This window comes from Equus caballus, chromosome 6, assembly GCF_041296265.1.
Source record: "Equus caballus isolate H_3958 breed thoroughbred chromosome 6, TB-T2T, whole genome shotgun sequence".
In the NCBI taxonomy this organism is placed as follows: Eukaryota; Metazoa; Chordata; class Mammalia; order Perissodactyla; family Equidae; genus Equus; species Equus caballus.
The window spans coordinates 92,311,920-92,331,815 of NC_091689.1; the positions used below are offsets into that span (position 1 = coordinate 92,311,920).

General features: G+C 46.4%; 1 protein-coding gene across 2 annotated transcripts in view; it reads right to left on the bottom strand.

Moving 5' to 3' along the window:
* The window catches only part of PPM1H (protein phosphatase, Mg2+/Mn2+ dependent 1H), a 231,100-nt gene that overhangs the window by 118,482 nt on the left and 92,722 nt on the right, over window positions 1–19,896 (bottom strand). For both annotated transcript variants that reach the window (XM_023643925.2, XM_023643926.2), the window contains exon 3: window positions 9,234–9,575. In XM_023643925.2, coding sequence (XP_023499693.2) covers window positions 9,234–9,575 — 342 coding nt within the window. The remainder of the gene's footprint in view (window positions 1–9,233; window positions 9,576–19,896) is intronic.

The window sequence follows — 19,896 nt, forward strand, 5'->3', positions numbered from 1 at the left end:
CACAGACAGACAAGAAAATCTTTAGGATATGTCTTCCGCCACCTGACGAGCATTTCTGGAGAGGACCCTGGCACAAAACTGTCACCTGGCAGACCATCTGCGGACCAGAGACAGGAAACGGGGGATTGCAAACAGACACAAGCAGACAAAAAGGAGAGGGCTAAAACCAAGTGTATTCAACGAATATCAGAGCTTACGGAAAATCTAGTCTTTGTAGGGACCGCCTGCTCTGCCACATGGAAAATACAAGAGAGATGCCAAGTACTCGAGTCTGATCAATGTTTTTAACCCTGAAGTCTCCAGTAAGTAGTTTCTTTTACAGCTCGATGAGAGAGGTGACTTGAAGGACTGTGTCCTCTATCCAACGTAGGCAGGAGTCATTGCGTCTTATGGATCAAAGATAGACGTTTCCAAACTCTGATCAGACTTCTCCTCCACAGCCACTGACGCACAACGGAGGGACAGCCAACACTCACCAAGCGCCTCCTCTGTGTCAGTGCACGAAGCACTTTATATACGGAATCTTATCCTCACAACCGTATGATCAACCTCACTGGAGGCAGAGAGTGGGGTAACTTGCCCATATTCACCTGGCTGGAGTTTGCAATCCCACCTGATTCTCCTCCAGGGGCTGTTATTTCCTGCTACCTAATGAGGCCTCCCCAAGAACAGTAAGAACAGGGCAACCCTTCTGTTGACAGCTTTGTGAAACTGTGTGTCATGGACAGAAGCAAGGGTTCTGTGACCTTAGAAAAATGTGAGTTGAGTTAGGAAAATAAATTGAATGCCCGCTAAACTACTGCCAAATGTTCCGGTAGTCATCTACTCCTGAGGCAGGGGGCGGGAGAATGGGGAAGGGCAATAATGACTGAAGACGAAGAAATGGTGCTGATGCTGAGGGTGCTGTTGGCAGACCTCCGGCCTGGGCACTTCTGTGATTCTTAGGAACCCACAGCATTAGGGCTCAGGTGCTTCAGCTGGCCTCCTCCCAGACAAGCGGAGAGATTTCAGTAACCTGCATTTATCAGCAACCACTTTGCTCCAGGAGCCAGAGGTGGTCACAGAAAGTTAGACAAATCACCAGTGGCAACTGGGAACAGGAGAAGAGCCCGAGCTGAGGGCACAGGTTAACAACAGTGTATTGGTGAAAAAGTCAGTGGAGAAAAAGTACAAAGACAGGATCTGAGAGAAACTAACATCCTGGAAGTGACCTGGGTAAGAGGGGGAGGCTGAGGTGCCACGGGGAGCGGGCAGGAATGTGTGTGGGATGGGGTAGTTTAGACGCAAGTGAAGAAGAATTCCAGTGAGGGGGAGAGTGGACAACAGCATTGGAGCCGCAGAAGGGTCGAGCGTGAGGACCACCTGCAAAGACGATATTGGGTTTTTAAAATTTACATAAACTCTGTATAACTTCGCTTTCTTCATGGACTGCTGGGAGGGTTAAATCAGAGGGTGTGTGTGAGGGCGCAGCAGGCCACGCAGAATCTTCCCACAGCCTGGAAGCTCCATGATTGACAGCAGAGACGTCTCTTGCTACTGCTAAACCCTCAACACCTATCCCAGGCAGACGAAAGGTAGTTTAATAAATGTCTGTTAAATGGGCAAATGAAGAAATACATTAAAAAATGCCTGGGTTTCCAAATTGTCTTGCCACCACCTTACCTCTGCCTTAACATGAGAAATGTGGTCCACAATTCACAAGTGAAAAGCTTACCATGTGAATAAATGCTCACGGGGATAACAAGGAAGCAGGAACCCATGCTTCAGCTAAAGTGCAGTCACTTCACAAGAATCAATGGTTGTCAGAAGCTACAGAGGGATGGCTGGAGGGTGGGGGGTGGAGGGGCACAGATGTCAGCCTGGAAGGACTGTGGCAAGGAAGGGAGAGAGAAAACACGGGGACTTCACAAGGTTTGTCTGTTTACCCTCCAAACAATGCATTAAAACAGAACCAGCAACCCTATTCACAAAGGAGCTTGTGGGTGGATTCATTCATTTTTTTTTTTGCACTTAATAAAAAGTTGATATTACCATACATATTTCATCAAATTAATATATATAAGTAGATAAAATCCACACCCAATACTCCTGTTTTTGATAAATTGGAAGGAACTGCTCTAGCTATAGAAACCATTCTTCCACATCCAGAATCAACATTTGTTTGAATATCTAAAGTCAACTTTTATTAAAAATCCCTTCAGGACCCAACTGCTTGCAGGCTGTATGTGGACCGGTGTGTGAAGGATGCCCGACCAACTTAAACCATCAGTGAGATCCAAGAGGGGAGAGATGCTGTGGTGCACAGTGTCCATGTGAAGCGGCCGTTCACGGCAAGGAAGTCTGCTGGGACCTAGACAAACGAGGTGATTTTGAATTGTAGGTGCGTTATTTATCATGGTTTACATCACAACAAAATCTGATTATAAGATCATTTAATCCTTAAAAAAAAAAATCAAGACAAAGCGTTGGACACTAAGATTTTCTGCCAGAGCAGAGTTCACATTTGCCTCTAATTTTTTAGGAAACATTCCAGTTAGCTCGCCCAGTCAGTCCCTTGCTCCTACATTAGTAGTGTGATTCAATATTTTTTTCTAACCGATTTCATCATTTCTTTCATCTTTTCCTACGTTTCAACTGCGTTCCCTCCATAGTTCCCCCAGCATAAGGAATGCTAAATTTAGGAGCACTTTCACATAAACAGTGGACTAAAGTCTAGCTACTTTTATCCCAAGAAACTTTGCTAAAATGTTCACGCTTTCACCAACCCCGCCCTTGTGTGGTAATGTACACGCGTGTATGCACACGCACACATACACTTTAATTACGTGTGTACTGTCTCAGATCATCGTGATAAGGATTTGAAAGATGTGTTTCATAGTCCTGGGTCCCTTTGAAGGATTCACTGATATTAAAATACACTCTTTTATTTCTTCTCAGACTGGGTGTAACTAGAACATATTCTAAAAATAATTGCTTCCCCTCCTCTCCTTAGAAGCCAAAATAGCACACTTATTTTTTCCTACACCACCTACTCCTCCTTAAAAGATGTTTCACAAAATCTTAGTGCTGAAAGGAACATTAAAGGACCATCTCAGTGGTTCTTTCACAACCAGATCAAACATGATAAATGAAGTCAATAAAGATATATTTACTGTGGAATTAACTACCTATTTTCTTCAAACCCTCAACTTTTCCGATTAGCTTAAGCTTCTCTACTCTAGGTAAAAAAAAAAAAAATACACAGGTGCAATTATTATTAAAACCCTCAAGTTTGGGTATTCTTTCAAAAGAATCAATGAAATCATGGGAAAAACGGCCCACTGCTCTGTGCTAAACAAGGACCAATGTGGAATATGTCCCCATTTTAGTTGTCAGTGAACCGTGAGACATAAGTCTACGATAACTTACTAGTAAACACATGCACATACTATCATTTCTTTTCATGTAAGGTCTAAAAGGATCAACTTGAATGACTCATAAGACTCAATTAACTCAATTAATTGATTTATCTGCCCAATCAAGAGACCTGAAGCTCTCAAAAGGCTGCTTTCTACTTAGCAGATGGATTTATGCTGTGTTGTCTATCTAAATACTGCATTTAAGCTAGGTTTATCTCTAAATCAAACAATGGATCCAATTTTTAAGACGGGATTTTTTTCTTTTTTTTTTGAGGAAGATTAGCCCTGAGCTAACATCTGCTGCCAATCCTCCTCTTTTTGCAGAGGAAGACTGGCCCTGTGCTAACATCCGTGCCCATCTTCCTCTACTTTATATGTGGGATGCCTACCACAGCAGGGCTTGCCAAGCAGTGCCATATCAGTACTAGGGATCCCAACTGTTGAACCCCGGGCTGCCCAAGCGGAATGTGCAATGTGCCAACTTAACCGCTGTGCCACCAGGCCCGCCCCAAGACTTGGGATTTTATTTTGCTCCTTTTTGTTGCAAAGGAAGAGTAGGGGCAATGAAGGGAAGAGATGGGTGTGTGAAATGAGACCAATTCAGCAGAAAAGAACTTCAAGAAAGAAAATGTATTGCCCCGGATGGTTGTAATTCGGTTGGAAAGTCCCATAGATGATGCAACTCCAGGATCATTCTTGTTAGCCACCCATTTCAGGCTGCAAGAGGAAAGCAACATCAGACGGCAGAAGGAGCGAGTGATGGGTGGTTTCAACAGGACTTGGCAGCGCCCCCTGGCTGGGTTAAAACATGGTTCTGAGCACACTGCCAATAGTGTCAGTCACAAATAATAAGATTCTGCATGGTTTTAGTATCTGGGTCTGATTTCAGTTTATTCTGAGAACAAGCCAATCTGTCAGCCAGGCAGGCGGAAAGGAAAAAACCAGCACGTGCTGCCTGATATTGCCACCTGCTGGCTGTGAGTGGAACCAGAAGCTCATTCCTTCCTGGAGGAACTTCCTGTTCTACCAAAAACAAAACAGAACTCTAGCTTCAACACAGACACGCAGGTCCACAACTTAGCACGAATATGCTAATTTTTGAGAACACTAGGATTTTCAAACTATAAATAAGCTTTGCATTCATTCGCCTCTTTTTCACCATAGTGTCACCTTATGGTTTTTACCGACAAAGCCAAGCTGAGTGGGATTTCCAGCCATTGGCTCAGTAACAGGAAGATGTGTAGTGGTTTTACCGCACAAAATTGCCATTTTTCTCCCTTCATCACAACCAAAGTTCTAGAACATTCTTCACTGTGGCAAGGAATCTATACTCTCACTGAAAAGGAAATAGGACAGAATTTTGAGGTCCTCCCGCCCGTGTGCAGAACTCAACTCCTGTAGGCGGCAGAAAGGCAGAGATCTACAGGGGATGGAAGTGACTTCCTTCATGTGTCTGAAACGCTGACTATCAACACTGCTCTTGGGAGCTGGGGAAGTAGGGAGAAGACTGTCACTCACATCCATCATCCTGGGCCAAACAACAACCTAACCACAACAGGTGACAAAACCTCGCTGCTAAAGTAGGCATTGCTACAACGTGTTGTTGGCAGAACTGAAGTCAGTCAAAAGCTCCTGAGATTCCGGTCCTTTAGGAAGCCATGGTTCATTGTCCACAGGGGACACTGGAGGAGTCATCTACACAGCCTTCTCACTGTGAAGATCCAAGAGGAGACACAGAAGGGGGCCACAGGGCAAATCTGCCTCCGCCACACACACCATGACTCTGAGGGGCCAGTGGTCAGGGGTCACCTTCACCACAAGCCCGGCGCTGCGCCAGGCAACCGAGGGTCGAAGGGGAAGGACGAGCGGCGCCCTCAGAGAAGCTCCCGGCATTTGATGAAACTGTTCTCCTCTCCCCTATTCAAAGCTTTATCCCCCCCATTTGTGTTAGTCTCTATTTTGCAACTAGTACTTACTTTTTCCTGGAAATAAGTACTATTTCTTCTGGCTTGGTGTTTCTGAATCTTCTTAACCGATTCTCTCTTTCAGATAGATGTCAACATTTCACCACCCACTTAACGTTACTTAGAACATCCAAATAAATGAGATACTGTGTATCTGTATGTTCACAGAATGTGTGATGACTAATGCCTCCAGATACAAAATCTAATCTCTTACTTCCAGACAGCCATGGTGTCTAGCAGACGCTGGTTATCAAATACAAGCTCAGTACATACTAGTGACAGAGAGAGACCAGAGACCTCTGGCTCTCCACTCTAAATGGCTGGAAATAAAGAAGAACCCCAAATGAAAGGCAAGCTGGCCTTTAGGGATATTCTAAGTTACATTCTGGATCCCAGGAGGGGTGGCTGCAAAGATGTCACCAGTGAGGCAGATTTGAGGATTAGCTGCTGGGCTTGGGGAATTTTTAGGGATTAAAAGTGGGAGAGAAAGCAAGAAAGCCACAAAGTAGAAATGGCTGAATCTTATTTAATATTGAGTTTTCCTAATATGGAGGATCAGAACAGCACAAAACCTGCCATACCTAGACACAGGAAAGCTAGAAAGTGGCTGGCCATCGCGAGCAAAAAGTAAAGGAACATCTAGGAAATTCCAAACCAGGCCCCCTCTGAAAGGCCTGAGGAGCAACCGCCAAGATCAGGCCACCAAGATAAGGAAACTGGCTACGTGTTGGGCATTTCACAAAACCAAAGTTTACCTTCAAACACTGACTGTCAGAAACCTAACACTGAGAGAGGGAGGAAGGAAAACGTGTTTCATGAGTTGGCAAAGGCCTTCCAGGCCATTAAGTCAAGAGGATGCTGTATAACGTCTGTGTGGTGGGTTCTGGAGCTCACCCCAAGCCATTTAACGGTAAGTCAGGCATGTTTCTGTGACACCAGAGTAGGTTCTTCCTGAAGTCCCTGATGAAGCGAGGAAAAAGCAAGAGCCTCTCTCTGTGATTAAACATAAGATGTCACCCACACAGGGACACTTCTGAGAGTAAAAGGGGGCAGTGTGAATAATTATTCTGGGCCAACAGGCAGCAGCTGGCTCAGCCCCTAGCAGAGCAGGAGGCAGAGCCAGCCTCTTAAGCACACAGAGGACCAGAAAACAATGAGGATTCTCACTTCAGAGGGCCAAGCACATGGCGCGAAGTCCAGGCAGGGCTCTAGCTCGCTACAGGCTTGAGAGACAACCTGGGAAAAACTAAACTGCGAAGAGGAAGGTGTGGGGTGGGATGGATGGGAGAAGAGCAGGTACAGCTGAAAGCCCAAAATTCAGAATCTGGGGCATTGGGTCCTCTGCACGTGGGCTCCAGACCGTCTCTCCAATTCATGGTCCATCATCCCCACCCTTCAAGTCGATCCTCTACCCACAGTGGACGTCAGCTGGGGGCCTTCGGTCCATCTGGGTTCCCTCTCTGACGTGGTTCTATCACTCAGAGGGGTTCCTGGCCCAGAACACCATCCCCGCCACCCCCGTTCTGTGTGCTTTCCTCCTCCCTCCAGCCCCCAACATCACCTCCACTTTGTCTCTCTCTCAGACTCCTACCTCACCCTGCGTTCTCCTCCCAGGCCCTTCCCAGATTTTCCTTGTTTAATACCTGACTTTGCCTAATTGGCTCAATGCTCTTTCCCAATCAGGCCTGGCAAATAGTTCTCAACGAATATTTATTGACTGAATGAATGACACGGGAAAGTGAAACAATATTTTCGCTGACAACGAAGTTTCCAAGAAAAATTTCAGGTAATGAACTGGCTAGTTAAAAGCTAAAAAAAAATGTGAAAGACAAGAATGAGCCTCTCCTTTCCAATAAAGTTGCTGCTTGTCACCCTGAGCCAGTAACGGCCTCCAACAGCCGGAGACGCTGGAGGCCGACTCAGCACGACAGTGGCCTCTGGTGGATAAAGCTGAGAATACAGCCGCTGCCAGGAAAGCGTCGCAGGTGCCAGCAATTACTGAGGGAACGGAAAACCCAACGTGCCTTTGGTTTTTCACTTCTATCACGTAAACTGACTTTTTCTCCCATTAGAGGGAGAGCCCATGGTCAAACTTTTACCTCTGTTAAATATTTAGCTTTCTGAACACTAGAAGCACTTCTTCCCAACAGAGCTTCTCTGAGAGTAAGACTTCACACCAAGTCTGAGCAGAAGTCAATCTTACTACCTTGACGCCTTACTACCTTTCTCCTAAGTGATCTTTTCCAGCCTCGTGTTTCTCTTGGGACTGAAGACTACCAGCCGCTCTGAGACAGGGGTGCCTTTTAAACCAGCTGCTAATCAGAGGGTATATCTACGTGACAAGGAGAGGGTGCAAATTTGAGGTGTGAATACATGAACTATTCTGCCTTACAAACAAACCAGATGACGCTGTTTACAATTATTTACTTTCCTCCTCTCATTAGCCCACAACCTGACGTCAGCAGACCCTGAGCCTGTGCAGTGTGGACACTCAGTTCTGGGCAGATGCTTCTGGATGCTCTTGCTTAACAGGCTGTTATCACTTTTTAATCTCCAGGTTTTAAGGATATTACTGTCACTCACCTTACTCAGGTCCTCACCACCCCTTTAAATACCTCTTACTCTTTATCTGCACACAGGCTGCTGCTCAGGAGAGAAAATCTTTGGAACCCAAATAATTGTCTCAGCAGAAAGCAGGCTCAGAGAGGGCAGGCGGTAGCACAGGGCAGCACAGGGGCAGACCGGCGTGCATCCTCGCCGGGCAGAGGGGCAGCCAGGGACACTGTGAGCAGTGTGCTCAGTGTCCTCTCACCCGAGTGTGTTCTCAGGAGTGAGGCTGACTCCTTGATCAGACACACTCAAATTTAAATGTACAAACAAATCTGTGTTCCCAAGTAAAACTAATGATTGCTGGCTGTCGGCCCGACTTTTTTCAGGCAGTGAGAACCACACTGCCAGTCATGGTAAAGGAGCTGTTCTCAGGTCAGATCTGGAAGGGAAGGGTACCTTTGAGCACTTTACTAAAAGCTCTGTTTCCCAAACACCTGGAATTCACACACGTGTGTAAAGCAGATGGCAACCACGCTCACGTTTCAACTAGGTGGAATCGTCCCCACTGGCACCCGCAGGAGTCTGCGGAAAGAGAGGCAGCGACGCTCACATTTATTAAGCCTACTTCACGCACTGTCCCCCTTTCATCTTCTTTTTAATTTTTGCCAGCATTCAGTGCCAGACCTCTCTCAGCGCCAGCTTCGATGGAGAATGGAAGCCCTGCTGCAGAAGGGAGATGTTCCAACGGACCATGCGGCAAGGGGACGGGTCCCGGATGCCCTTCCAGGGAGACTGCCAAGAAGCCAGCACTCGGCTCAAGGGCCCACTGGCCATGCTGCTGGCCCCGCAGACACCTCCCATCTCCTGAAGGCGCCCTCCAGGACCTCGGCCCCACAGACACCTCCCAGCTCCTCAAGGCGTCCTCCAGGACCTGGACCCCACAGACACCTCCCATCTCCTCAAGGCGCCCTCCAGGACCTGGACCCCACAGACACCTCCCATCTCCTCAAGGCGCCCTCCAGGACCTGAGCCCCACAGACACCTCTCATCTCCCCTAAGGCGCCCTCAAGGACCTCAGCCCCGCAGACACCTCCCATCTCCTGAAGATGCCCTCCAGGACCTGGGCCCGCAGACACCTCCCAGCTCCTGAAGATGCCCTCCAGGACCTGGGCCCCGCAGACACCTCCCATCTCCTGAAGATGCCCTCCAGGACCTGGGCCCGCAGACACCTCCCATCTCCTGAAGATGCCCTCCAGGACCTGGGCCCGCAGACACCTCCCATCTCCTCAAGGCGCCCTCCAGGGCCCTGGCCGACACCTACCATGTCCCTGAAGGCGCTCTCCAAGGCCCCGACGACCAGGCTCTCGTGGGGGATCTTCTTCTCGGTGAAGAAGCGCGCGGGCGGGGTGCCGGGCGAGCCGGGGGCGCCCACGCCTCCGCGCAGAGACGCGGCCCTGGTCAGCGTGCGGGCGGCCGGCATGGCCTCGGGCTCCTCGCCCAGGCAGGTGGGCGGCAGCACGGCCGTGTTCTTCAGGACCTCCACGATGTCCTGCAGCTGCTCCGTGACGTGATGCTGCAGCAGGCGGGACGCCACCACCGCCGCCCCCGAGCCCGCGTGCCCGTCGAACAGCGACCAGTAGTGGCAGGAAATGCCCTCCGAGTCCTGCGGGGACAGCGACAGGGGGAGTGAGAAGCCAGTGGCCGCTGCCCCAGGGTCACGCCGACCCGGCGACGCTACAGGCTCAGCCATCCACTCGGTTGTCTGTCTGGTCTGCGGACAGTGGAGTCAAAACACGGCAAAAACTGGGCAGGGCCCCCAAATGTGTCGCCGCTGCTGCCACCACCTACGGGAGGCAGCGTCCCTCCTCTCTGCCGGGGGGAGGAGCCCAAACAACCACCTGCTCAGTTACTACTTGAGGTCAAGATCTACTTGACTCTGACACGTGGATGCTTGAGGCCAAACTCCAAGCAAACAGGAAGTCCTCCCGGACTGCTTCAGCCTCTAACTCCTCCCTTCCCTCTCCCACTGCCCCAGAGCATCCTGGCCTGGAGCCTTGGAGGAAGTCAGGCCCTTTCCGCAGGCTCTTCAAGGGGAAAGAACTGGACTCAGTTTTCCCCCTTAGGGCCTTTACACTCTCAGGTTATTGCTCCATTCTTTGGTCTAGATCCTGAATTTTTAAAGCATGTTTTTCCCTCGGACTCAGTCTAGTCCAGGCTTCACGAGATGCAACCAGTTCCAATGTCCTTCTCCTATGTCCTACCTTCCTCAGTTTCCCAGCTGACACTCACAGTCTCTGTTTGCTCTTCCCACCCTAAAGTTATGGGCAGCCCGTGTCCCTTCATCGGCCAGAGATTTAGTACCTGCCCGGTGATTTCTAGACTATTTCAGGATGAACCCTTTTAAAAGCCATGTGTAAGTCACACAACATGCAAGATCTTAGCTAGAGGAAAAAGGAGCTGGATTATGATCCACGTGGAGGAATGAGATAGAAAATACAGAAGATGCATGTGACATCCACTTCTGACTACCAGGCTGATCTACCCAGCGACAATAAATACTGAATTCCTTATTTAGCTGAAGCCATTAAATAAAGCTCGTTTGGTCCCTCTTATTTTTTTTTAATTGAAATATATTTGACATATAACAATGTGTAAATTCAAGGTGTACAACATGTTGGATGTTGATTGAATACATTTACAAATTGTCAAATGATTGCCATTGTAGCAATGGTTAGGGTACCACATCACATAATTATTTCTTTTTCATGGCCATGTTAGAATGCTGCTGGATGCTGCCCCCCCACTACCACCACCCCAAAGAGAATAAAGTAGTTTATGACAAGTTCCAACTATATAGTAGTTTCTCATCCTTGTGACTAAAATAAAACCAAGGTTAACATAACATGCTTCGGAGTGGGAGAGTCCGGGCCCCACGGTATTTTCCTTGTGCATCTGGGTAATCATGGTGACATAGGCCATTCATTACTCTGTGTGCCCTTTAAAACCTTGTTTCCAACCAATTCTCTGCTAGGCGCTGAGAGATAAAATAGTCAGTTTTTTTTAGTCGACAAATATTTACTGAGGCCTCTCTGTGTGACAGGCATGAAAGTAGGCAGTGGGAGAAATGCTGGATGAAAGAGATCTCAGACACGGTCTGATCTTAATAATCCACTGGGGGAGATAGACACTGATCAAATAATCACACCAATAAATGTAAGATCATAATTCTGGGGAGGGCTACCAGGAGAGGTTCTTGGTGCTGTGAGGCCAGCCTGCAGAGGGACATTTTGGAGGAGAGTTCCTGAGGACATGAGGACTGGGCTGAGGGCTGTTTGGAAGTTCTCAAGATAAGGAGGGGAGAGGAGAGAATACTGGCAGCAGCAACAGCAGGTGCAAAGGCCCTGTGGTGGAAGGTGCATGATGAGTAAGAGGAGACTGACCATGCCCATGTGGCTGGATGGGGAGTGAGGCGGACAAGGAGGGGGTTAAGAGAAGGCTGGAGAGGCAAGTAGTGGCTAGACCACTCAGTCCCTCCAGGACACATGCAGGATCTTGGATTTAGCCTGACAGTAACAAAAAACCATTGATTGAGGCAGGAGTGACAGAACTGATGCATGTTTTTCAAGGTTCATTCAAACTACACTATGAGGCTTAGGAGAGAACAAAGAATGAAAGTGTGGAGCCGGTTAGGAGGGAAATACCAGCCTGAAAAGACAGTCAAACGGAGGTGGGAAGAAACTTTTATGACCAACTGAAAGCCCCATAAACAGAGGAGCATGCGGCCTCACTCAGAGGAAAGTCATGGGGAAAGAACAATGACTTAAGGACTAGGAGCTCTGGATCCGAATGGCAGGTCCCACACGGGTCAGCTGAGTGATCCCGGCTGGGTCACTCCAGGGCCACTGTCCCTGTGGCTTACTGTCCATTTGCCATGGTTTCCTAATAAAGCAAACTACTACTATTCCCACGCCCTCTACCTAACCCCCTGCTGTATTCGTTTAAACATCACCTCCTCCTCGAAGCTCCCACCACACCCTGAGCCCAACCCTGCCGGAGCATTCATTGTATTGTACATGCTTGTCTGTTACCCTGCTTGGGCAATAATGGATTGAGGGAGGGAGGATTTTCTGGAAAAAGCGAACAACTAGTAGGCAATGCAGGTGAAAAGAGGACTATATATGGAGGCCCATGTGGACAGTGGCCCGATTAAGGCTGATCTTGAGGGCTAGGTAAGGTCGGGGCGAGATTCTGGAGCCTGCCAAGGCAGACCAGGAGCTGCATTTGCTGCCCTGGGGCATTAGGGCAGGAACGCCTCAGCAGCCTCTGCAGCTAGGAGTGCTATGGAGCCGGGCTTGGGGAGTGCTGATCCTGTGGCCTTCGGCAGGTGCATCGCAACAAGGAAGCACAAGGACCTAAGAGGCTTAGCATGGAAACAGCACGGGCTTGAGATCAAGACAAACCTGGGTTCTGGAACTTACTACTATGTGCTCTTGGGTAAGTTTTCTAACTTCCCTCAACTGTTTCCTAATTAAAGAACAAGGATAAAGAACAAAACGAAACTAGGACATAGACAGTAAGGATTCATTCATTTAACAATTATCTCAGTCTGCTCTCCTACGTTCCAGGCTCTTGCTGGGCACTGGGGAGGCAGAACGAATAAAAATATCATGGTTTCCAAGCTCTTGGAGGAAACAATCTAGAATATGAACAGGTATTAAAAGTGCAGAGGACCATGGCTATGGGAGAGAAAGAGGGAGGAATCTATAGTGACGGAACTGTCTGTATCCTGATGGTGGTGACTATGAATTTGTGCATATGTCAATACTCATAAAACTGTATACCAAAAGGAGAAAGTTAATTATCCTGTATAGCAATTCAAAAAATAAATAGTGTGTGTAGCACTGTGTCCAGCATATAGGAGAAACAAAAAAGCCAGAAGTGGTAGTAATGACTTACACCCACTATTAAATGGCCTGGTGGACAGTGAGCAGGCAGGGAGCAGCAAGGGTTCCCTTAGCTCCTTCCTTTCAACTCTGCCACATGGGATGCTCATCCTCCTCCACTGTGCAACTCTTGTCCCTTCTATTCCTCTTCAACTACTTTCCCTATGGCAGGTCCAAGTTTCAAAGGACATCTACTGACCACCTATTGTGTTTAATCCCCACAACACCACCATCAAGTGGGTGTCCTTATCCCATTTTCCCCATGGTTTAACTGGGGCACAGACAGTTAAGTAATCTTACTGGTATGTGGTAATACCAGGATTTGAAACCACTCCTCCAGACTCTAAGTCAAGGGATCTTTCCAACTTCCCAGTACACACACCCTGTGTAATTAATCTCCCCGGCTTCCACTACTCTCCAGCCTTCCACTACTCAGTGTTGCCTGCGCTATTTTATGTTGTTTGTGGCTTACTAGCAATTGCATACATGTCCGGGCCATCACCTGATTGCTACGACTTCTCGGCAGTGACCCTCCATCACTCTCGGGTAGTGTCAGCAAATATCACTGGAGCACCAGCCCGGGAGGCAAAGCTCGACCCTTCAAATTTAGAGTAACATGCTCCTGACCTAAGGAATTTCAAAATTACTACTAGTACACATTTTAACAAACGTTTCCCCTGTTTTTGCTCCAGATAAACATGAATTAGAAATGCACTCCACCTCAAGAAAAACCACATCAAGCTCCTTCCTGACCTACCACACAATTAAATTTGGCAGCCATCACTTACGCCTCACAAAAGAATAACTTTGAAGCAGTTTTCCAGTTTCATTCTAAATTATCTGATTTGTAAAAACAATAGTCTTGTGTGTAATTTACAACACACACACATTCCTACCTCTTTTCAGGAACACACCTGGAGCCAGATAAAGGAAGATTCCAGAAGGTGACAAATTGGGAGTTTAAAGTTCACAGTTTCTCTTTTAGGGTTTCTCTAAAGCAGGCCCAATGTTACATCCTGCTTTCTGAAAAGTTCTAGAATCTGCTTTTTAATAATATTGCTTATTTTCTTTTTTCCCATTTTCATGATCACGTATAATGCCAGAACTTAAATTAATGAGTTCTACCTGAGAAGGGCTCTCCTTGGGCCTTTCAGCAAATATAAGACTGCTCCAAACAGAAATTTACTTCTGAACAAGGAGCCGAAATGAGTTCTGACAGAAGTAGCCTGTGTCCATTCAGCTTCAGGTGTGATTATAATCAAGGATGTCAAAAATTAGTAGGCTAAATTTTAGCCCCACTGAAACAGCCACATCCTGTACACCTCAACTCCGGGGAACCCACAGGCGAAAGAGCCTTCAGGAGCCTTCTCGGAGGCAACGAGGAGCCCTCTGATGGTGTGCTGACAAAGATGGGGAGAGTCTAGACAAAACCTCAGACGTTTCCTGTGGAGCCTGGCAGAAGTGTTGAGACGTAAGGCAGGAAACACAAAGAAAACCAAGGAATGAGGTTTGACACGCTTGTACCAGCTTAGAGAAACCAGGGCTCCGCATTCTCTCCCTCACTGCACAGGGCTCTACCCGTCTGCAAACCCCCTGCCTCGCTCCTCCCTCCCAGACGAGCGCGCTCCACATGACGGGGATAACAGTCAGCATGGAAGAGGAAAAGTAGGAATCTTGAATATTATCTCACCTAATGCTGGTATTTCTCATACGGACTGACACTGGCACCCCCATGTGGTAGGGAAGTCAGCCGTCTCCGCAACACTCATGCAGCCCGGGAGCTTTCGCATATCCATCAGCTTTGGCACACTGCGACCCATCGCTGGGTACATGTGCCCCCAACTAAGTGGTCGTGTGCCTTATATTACTAAGTTCTTAACTAAAGTATCCCCCACAAAGTGGACACCAGGTTTGTAAAAAATTCCTACAAAGAAACTGCTGATAGAAAACATGAGCAAATAAGAACATGACACAGCTGGCACAGCCTCCTTTCGGTAATGCCAATCTAGTCCTATCTGACAAGAGCAGTAATTCAGCCAAAAGCATCTGAAATGCTCCAGGAGACAGCTGAAATATGGAATCACGCTCGCTGTTGTCAGTGAGGAACCGTGCCTTGAGATATTAGCTGACGGCAACATGAAATCCGCTCTTACTTAGCAAGACAGTAAACGAGTTACTGCGCGAAAAACACTTAGAACTATACCTGGCATATGATAAACACTTCATAACTGTCAGGTGTTATTATGTAAAAATTAAAAAATTTAATATATTTTATAATTATTAAATATTTACTAGATGGATCAAGAGTAGTACGGTTGATGTAAGAAAGGAACAAATATATTGGGAGCACATACTCAAAAAAACTGTCTTTAACTGATGGTTTGGAGATTACCACTCTAGAAACAGTTGTCCTAAGGGAGGAAGTGGTGCCTCCTGGCTGCCTTCTCTGAAGACACCAGTACTGGCTCCAGCATCTTCCCTTCCCTACCCCAAGGCAGGTATTTAGAACAGGTGAGGAGGGACGGCATCCACAGCATGAAAGGAACAGCCCAAGTGTCTGAGCAGAGGATGTGCCTGCCTCCCTCCTTTCTCATGGCCCAAGAAAAGGGATTCCTGACTTCCCACGGGGGCAACAGATGCACGCATTCCTCTGATTCCCCACTATAAGCTACGACATGGCTTGATTTCTGTGAAGGTTCTGGCCAGTTTTCAAGGTCTCCCAGTGAGGATGATAATTCTGAATCTGGAGTATCTGTTGTAGGCATTCCATCCACACTGCTTTCAGTCTCCAGGTCTTCACCTGAGCTTCACAATAACAGTAACACGGCGAGAGGGAGAATGGGCCGATGAGGAAGTAGAGATGATCCCTCATCATCTCTGAGTGTAACTTCATGAAAGTCCTTCCCCGGCCCCTTCTCTCACTATCCACTTTGAATCACGCCCACACAGCACAGTTTGGTTTTTTTTTTTACCATCCCTCTCTTTTTGACTAAATTCTTCAAATATTTTCTCCCGAGTGGGAGAGAATCCTTAATTTCATAAACTTAAATGAGCAGGCTGCTTCTTTCTCAGGAGTTGACAATATGAAATGCAGATTTCTTCGGTTCAATTCCTCCAACATCATGAGGCAGTAAGATGTAGGATGGGTCTAGTAAGCTTAGTTTTTACTTTTAAATGGCAATTTAGTTCCATATTTTAAAACACTATTAAATAAATATTAATTTCTGAGGGATAGGAAGTATGAAGTTCACAACAGTTTTGGCTAATATGTGTTGTGGTTTATTGTAGACTCAAAAATTAGCTCAGGAATGTGCTCAGACTATTACTTTGTACATCAAACACTTCTCCCTAAATTTAGTTCACAGTAAGAATGTAAGTAATGCAAAATAGCATCGAAAAGCAGCTGCCAACCCCACTGTTAGAACAACAACAGATAATATTAATTCAGCACTGACTACATGCCAGGTACTATTTCAAGCACTTTTCATATTTTTAACTCATTTAATTCTAATAATCCTATGAAGTGGGAACTATTATCCCCAATTTACCAATGAGGAAACTGAGGCACCATGAGGGTGACTAACTTTCATGACATAACACCTAGCGAGCGGCTGAGCTGGGCCTCATCACCATTCAATCCGAAGGCTTTTCCTCTTGCCATGGTTTCATGCAAACAATGGTCTTTCTATAATGCAGCAAGAAACAATGGAGAGTAAGATGATGAAGCATTTCATTTCCATTCTGTTCTTCACCTGAGTCAGTAAGAGCTGTTGTCCGGTTTCTGAGCTGACAGGGGAGACTGCTAAATAACTCCTATCATAATGGGAACGAGAAAACATTAGCATCAAGTTACACTGAAATGATCCATATCAACATTAGGAGTTAGTCTTCCTTTCTTTCAGACTTTTCCGAAGCCACTTCCCCACCATATTTCCCAGCTGCTGGTGGGTACAGAGGCAGCCTCTCACAAGCACAGACTCTGAGGCTGGACGGCCTGGGTCGAACCCAAGCTCCAGCTTCCCTGCTCTGTGCCTCATTGTCCTCATCAGTAAAATAAAGATACTAATGGTACATACTTGTGTAGTATCATGAGGATGAATGAATTGATACCGGCAAAGCATGAAGATCAGTGACATGTCTGATACATGAATGCTGAACATTGTGTTTAAAAAAAAGAAAAGGAAGAAGAAAAAATCCGAAGAGTTTATTGCTCTCGCCAATGTTCTCACTACCTAAAGCTGTGGGCAAATCAGATTACAAGGGAAACAAGGAGAAATTTCCATCTCGGCACCATTTGCTTTCCTTTAGCTTTAAGATTTGCCACCGAGGGAAAATCTGCTGTGGAACCAAGTTTGAGCTGCCTTCTCGGCTGCCATGTACATCTTGGTCAAACCTGGTCTTCAGAGTCAAACAACACCCCCTGAGGAGGGCGCTGTAACGTCACTCTAACTGACACCAGCCTGGACAATTCCTGGTGGTGGAGTCATCCTTCTTAATCACTGGCAAGAAGTCTAGTCCCTGGAACCAAGAGATGAAAGATAAAAGAATTCTGAGAGAAACCACTACACTCCTGCTTCAAAAAATCTAAGTAGATAAATAGAAAGGTTATGTTTTCTTGACGTGCACAGAACAAAGACCTTAATTAAGAGGGAAAATTTCGGGTAATAAATACAATGAGAGAAACAAAAGGCTGCTCCTATTGCTTTTTCTATCGCGGACTTTGCAGGAAGCCGACTGCCAAATGAGGGCCAAATATCCACAAGGGCTGCCACTGCGGAACCACAAGCAACCTTCATTGAACATTCTGGGGGTGAATGAGTCCTTCTTACAGAGAACAGATGGAAAGTAGGCCCATCTTCAGTTCACAGAGTTGAAACAGCCTTCTCATTTCCCTTCTTGCTTCTCCCCACCCCAATCTGATCCTATTTGCCTTGAATTCCCACAGTGCTGTGCGATCCTCTGCTGAGAAAGATAATCAGCTCTCCTCTCTCCTGCTGATGAACTTGGCCACGATGCAGACACAGCCATCTCCTGTTATTGTAATTAGACGCTGAACCAACAGATACTGAAGCCACAGACTTTGATGTGTTTTGAGTAAATTAAACAACATAAGGGTGCTCCTAAGGAAATAGACTTGGAATGCATGTGTCCACAAGTCTAGTCGTCAGCCAAAAACAAGCTGTTCCAAATAGGGAGTCAGATGTGGGGGGAAAAAATGTCCTGATTATTGCCAAATGCCCTCTCTGCTGTCCACACATCTTACATAAGGCAGGAACTGCTTAAGACTAAGGTGATAAGGTGCCCTTGAGAGTGAACTCTCCCTCCCTCCTCAGGGAAATCATCTGGATCCTCCTCTTCTTGTCTCATTCCTGGAGTGACTAGGTACTTGAGAAATGAAAAGCAAAAACTCTCGGAGAAGCTGTTTCTTGCTTGTGCATGGTCATCAGTATGATCTATAAAGACTCCTTAAAGCCTCTCACATCAGTGGAAAGAAAATCTACTGACCGTGCTGAGTTCCCACACCTCTCGATCTGGTTACTTAAAAAGCCCTCAGTGGGAGGCAGACGGGAGGCTGTTGGGGACAAGCTGTTGCCCTCAACGAGCTTACAGCATCTTTCCTAAGGGACGATCTTAGGAAAGCGTCTTTGGAAATGCTAGCCTTTTAGATTCCCTTCTTTCCTAGCTACCCATTCTATGTCCCCAGACAAACAATGGGAGGCACAGGCATGTTAAGAGCCTCGCACAGTGCACGGAGTGTCTATTTCCTCCCTGCCTGACTGTGGGGTTGTGGTTCTTCACATAGAAACTCCCAGCACCACCCAGGCACAGGAAAGCCCCACCCTCACCTGTCCCAGGAAATACCCTTTTCTACTGCACATCCACTTCATCAGCGAGCTCCAAACTTCCCTTCCCTAGTCCTTAAAAGAGAGATGTTTATTTCCTTATTTCACTAATTGTATCACTTAAACTCTAAATTGAAAAAACCAAACTGGCTCCATTCCTGAGCATTTTGTACTGGAGAATATATTAATTCAACCATTTCTCCTAACACTTCTTCAGGCTAAAATTCTACAGGGCAGAGCACTTTGAAACTCTTTTATGTGTACACTTCTAAGTTTTATGGCTTCTTTTGAACACTGCATCTTTAGCTCCTGACATTTTTATTTATATGTAGATGGAACCAGACATTTTAATTTGTGTTTTCTTTCTTATAAGTAAGGCGCTGCTGTCAAGAGCTCAGCGAAACACAGAAAAAACCCACTCCTTCAGTAAATGCCCCATGGAAGCCAGGATAGGCAGAATATAGTGTATATTATTTTTTCCACCCCAATTTTTTTTAATACTTTTTTTTTTTGGTGAGGAAGATTGGCCCTGAGCTAACATCTGTTGTGAATCTTCCTTTTTTTTTTTCTCTCCCCAAAGGCCCAGTACATTGTTGTTTATCCCAGTTGTAGGTCCTTCTAGTTCTTCTATGTGGGATGCTGTCACAGCATGGCCTGACAAGCAGTGTGTAGGTCCATGCCCAGGATCCAAACCAGTGAACCCCGGGCTGCCAAAGCAGAGTGTACGAACTCAATCACTTGGCCACGGGGCTACCCCCCCACAATTTTTTTTTAAAGTTTGTTTTAAAACAGGAGACTTAATTTGACTCCTTTGGCTAAAAGATTAGTTGAACTAATAGTATAAAATAATTTTCTATGAATTGGCATGAGGGATTGCTTCAAGTTGCCCTAAAATCTTTATACCAATTAACAATTCTCTGTAGTTAAGTCACCTCATTGCTACCCAGCTCCCCTAGTGCCACTCAATATAAGGAATGTCATCAAATATAAAGTTATGCTTCTACTGAATTCCTCTGCACATCACTGATGTTTCTAACACATGAAAAGTTCCTATGGTAATTCCTCTTATTGCAAATTTAACGTTATTTTACAGGAAACTTTAGGTTTTTCTTCAATCTTCAAGTAAGGTAAAGGTGATATACATAAAAGAAGTCTGATGGAAATATTTATTTTGACTTTACTACACTTATTGGGGAGG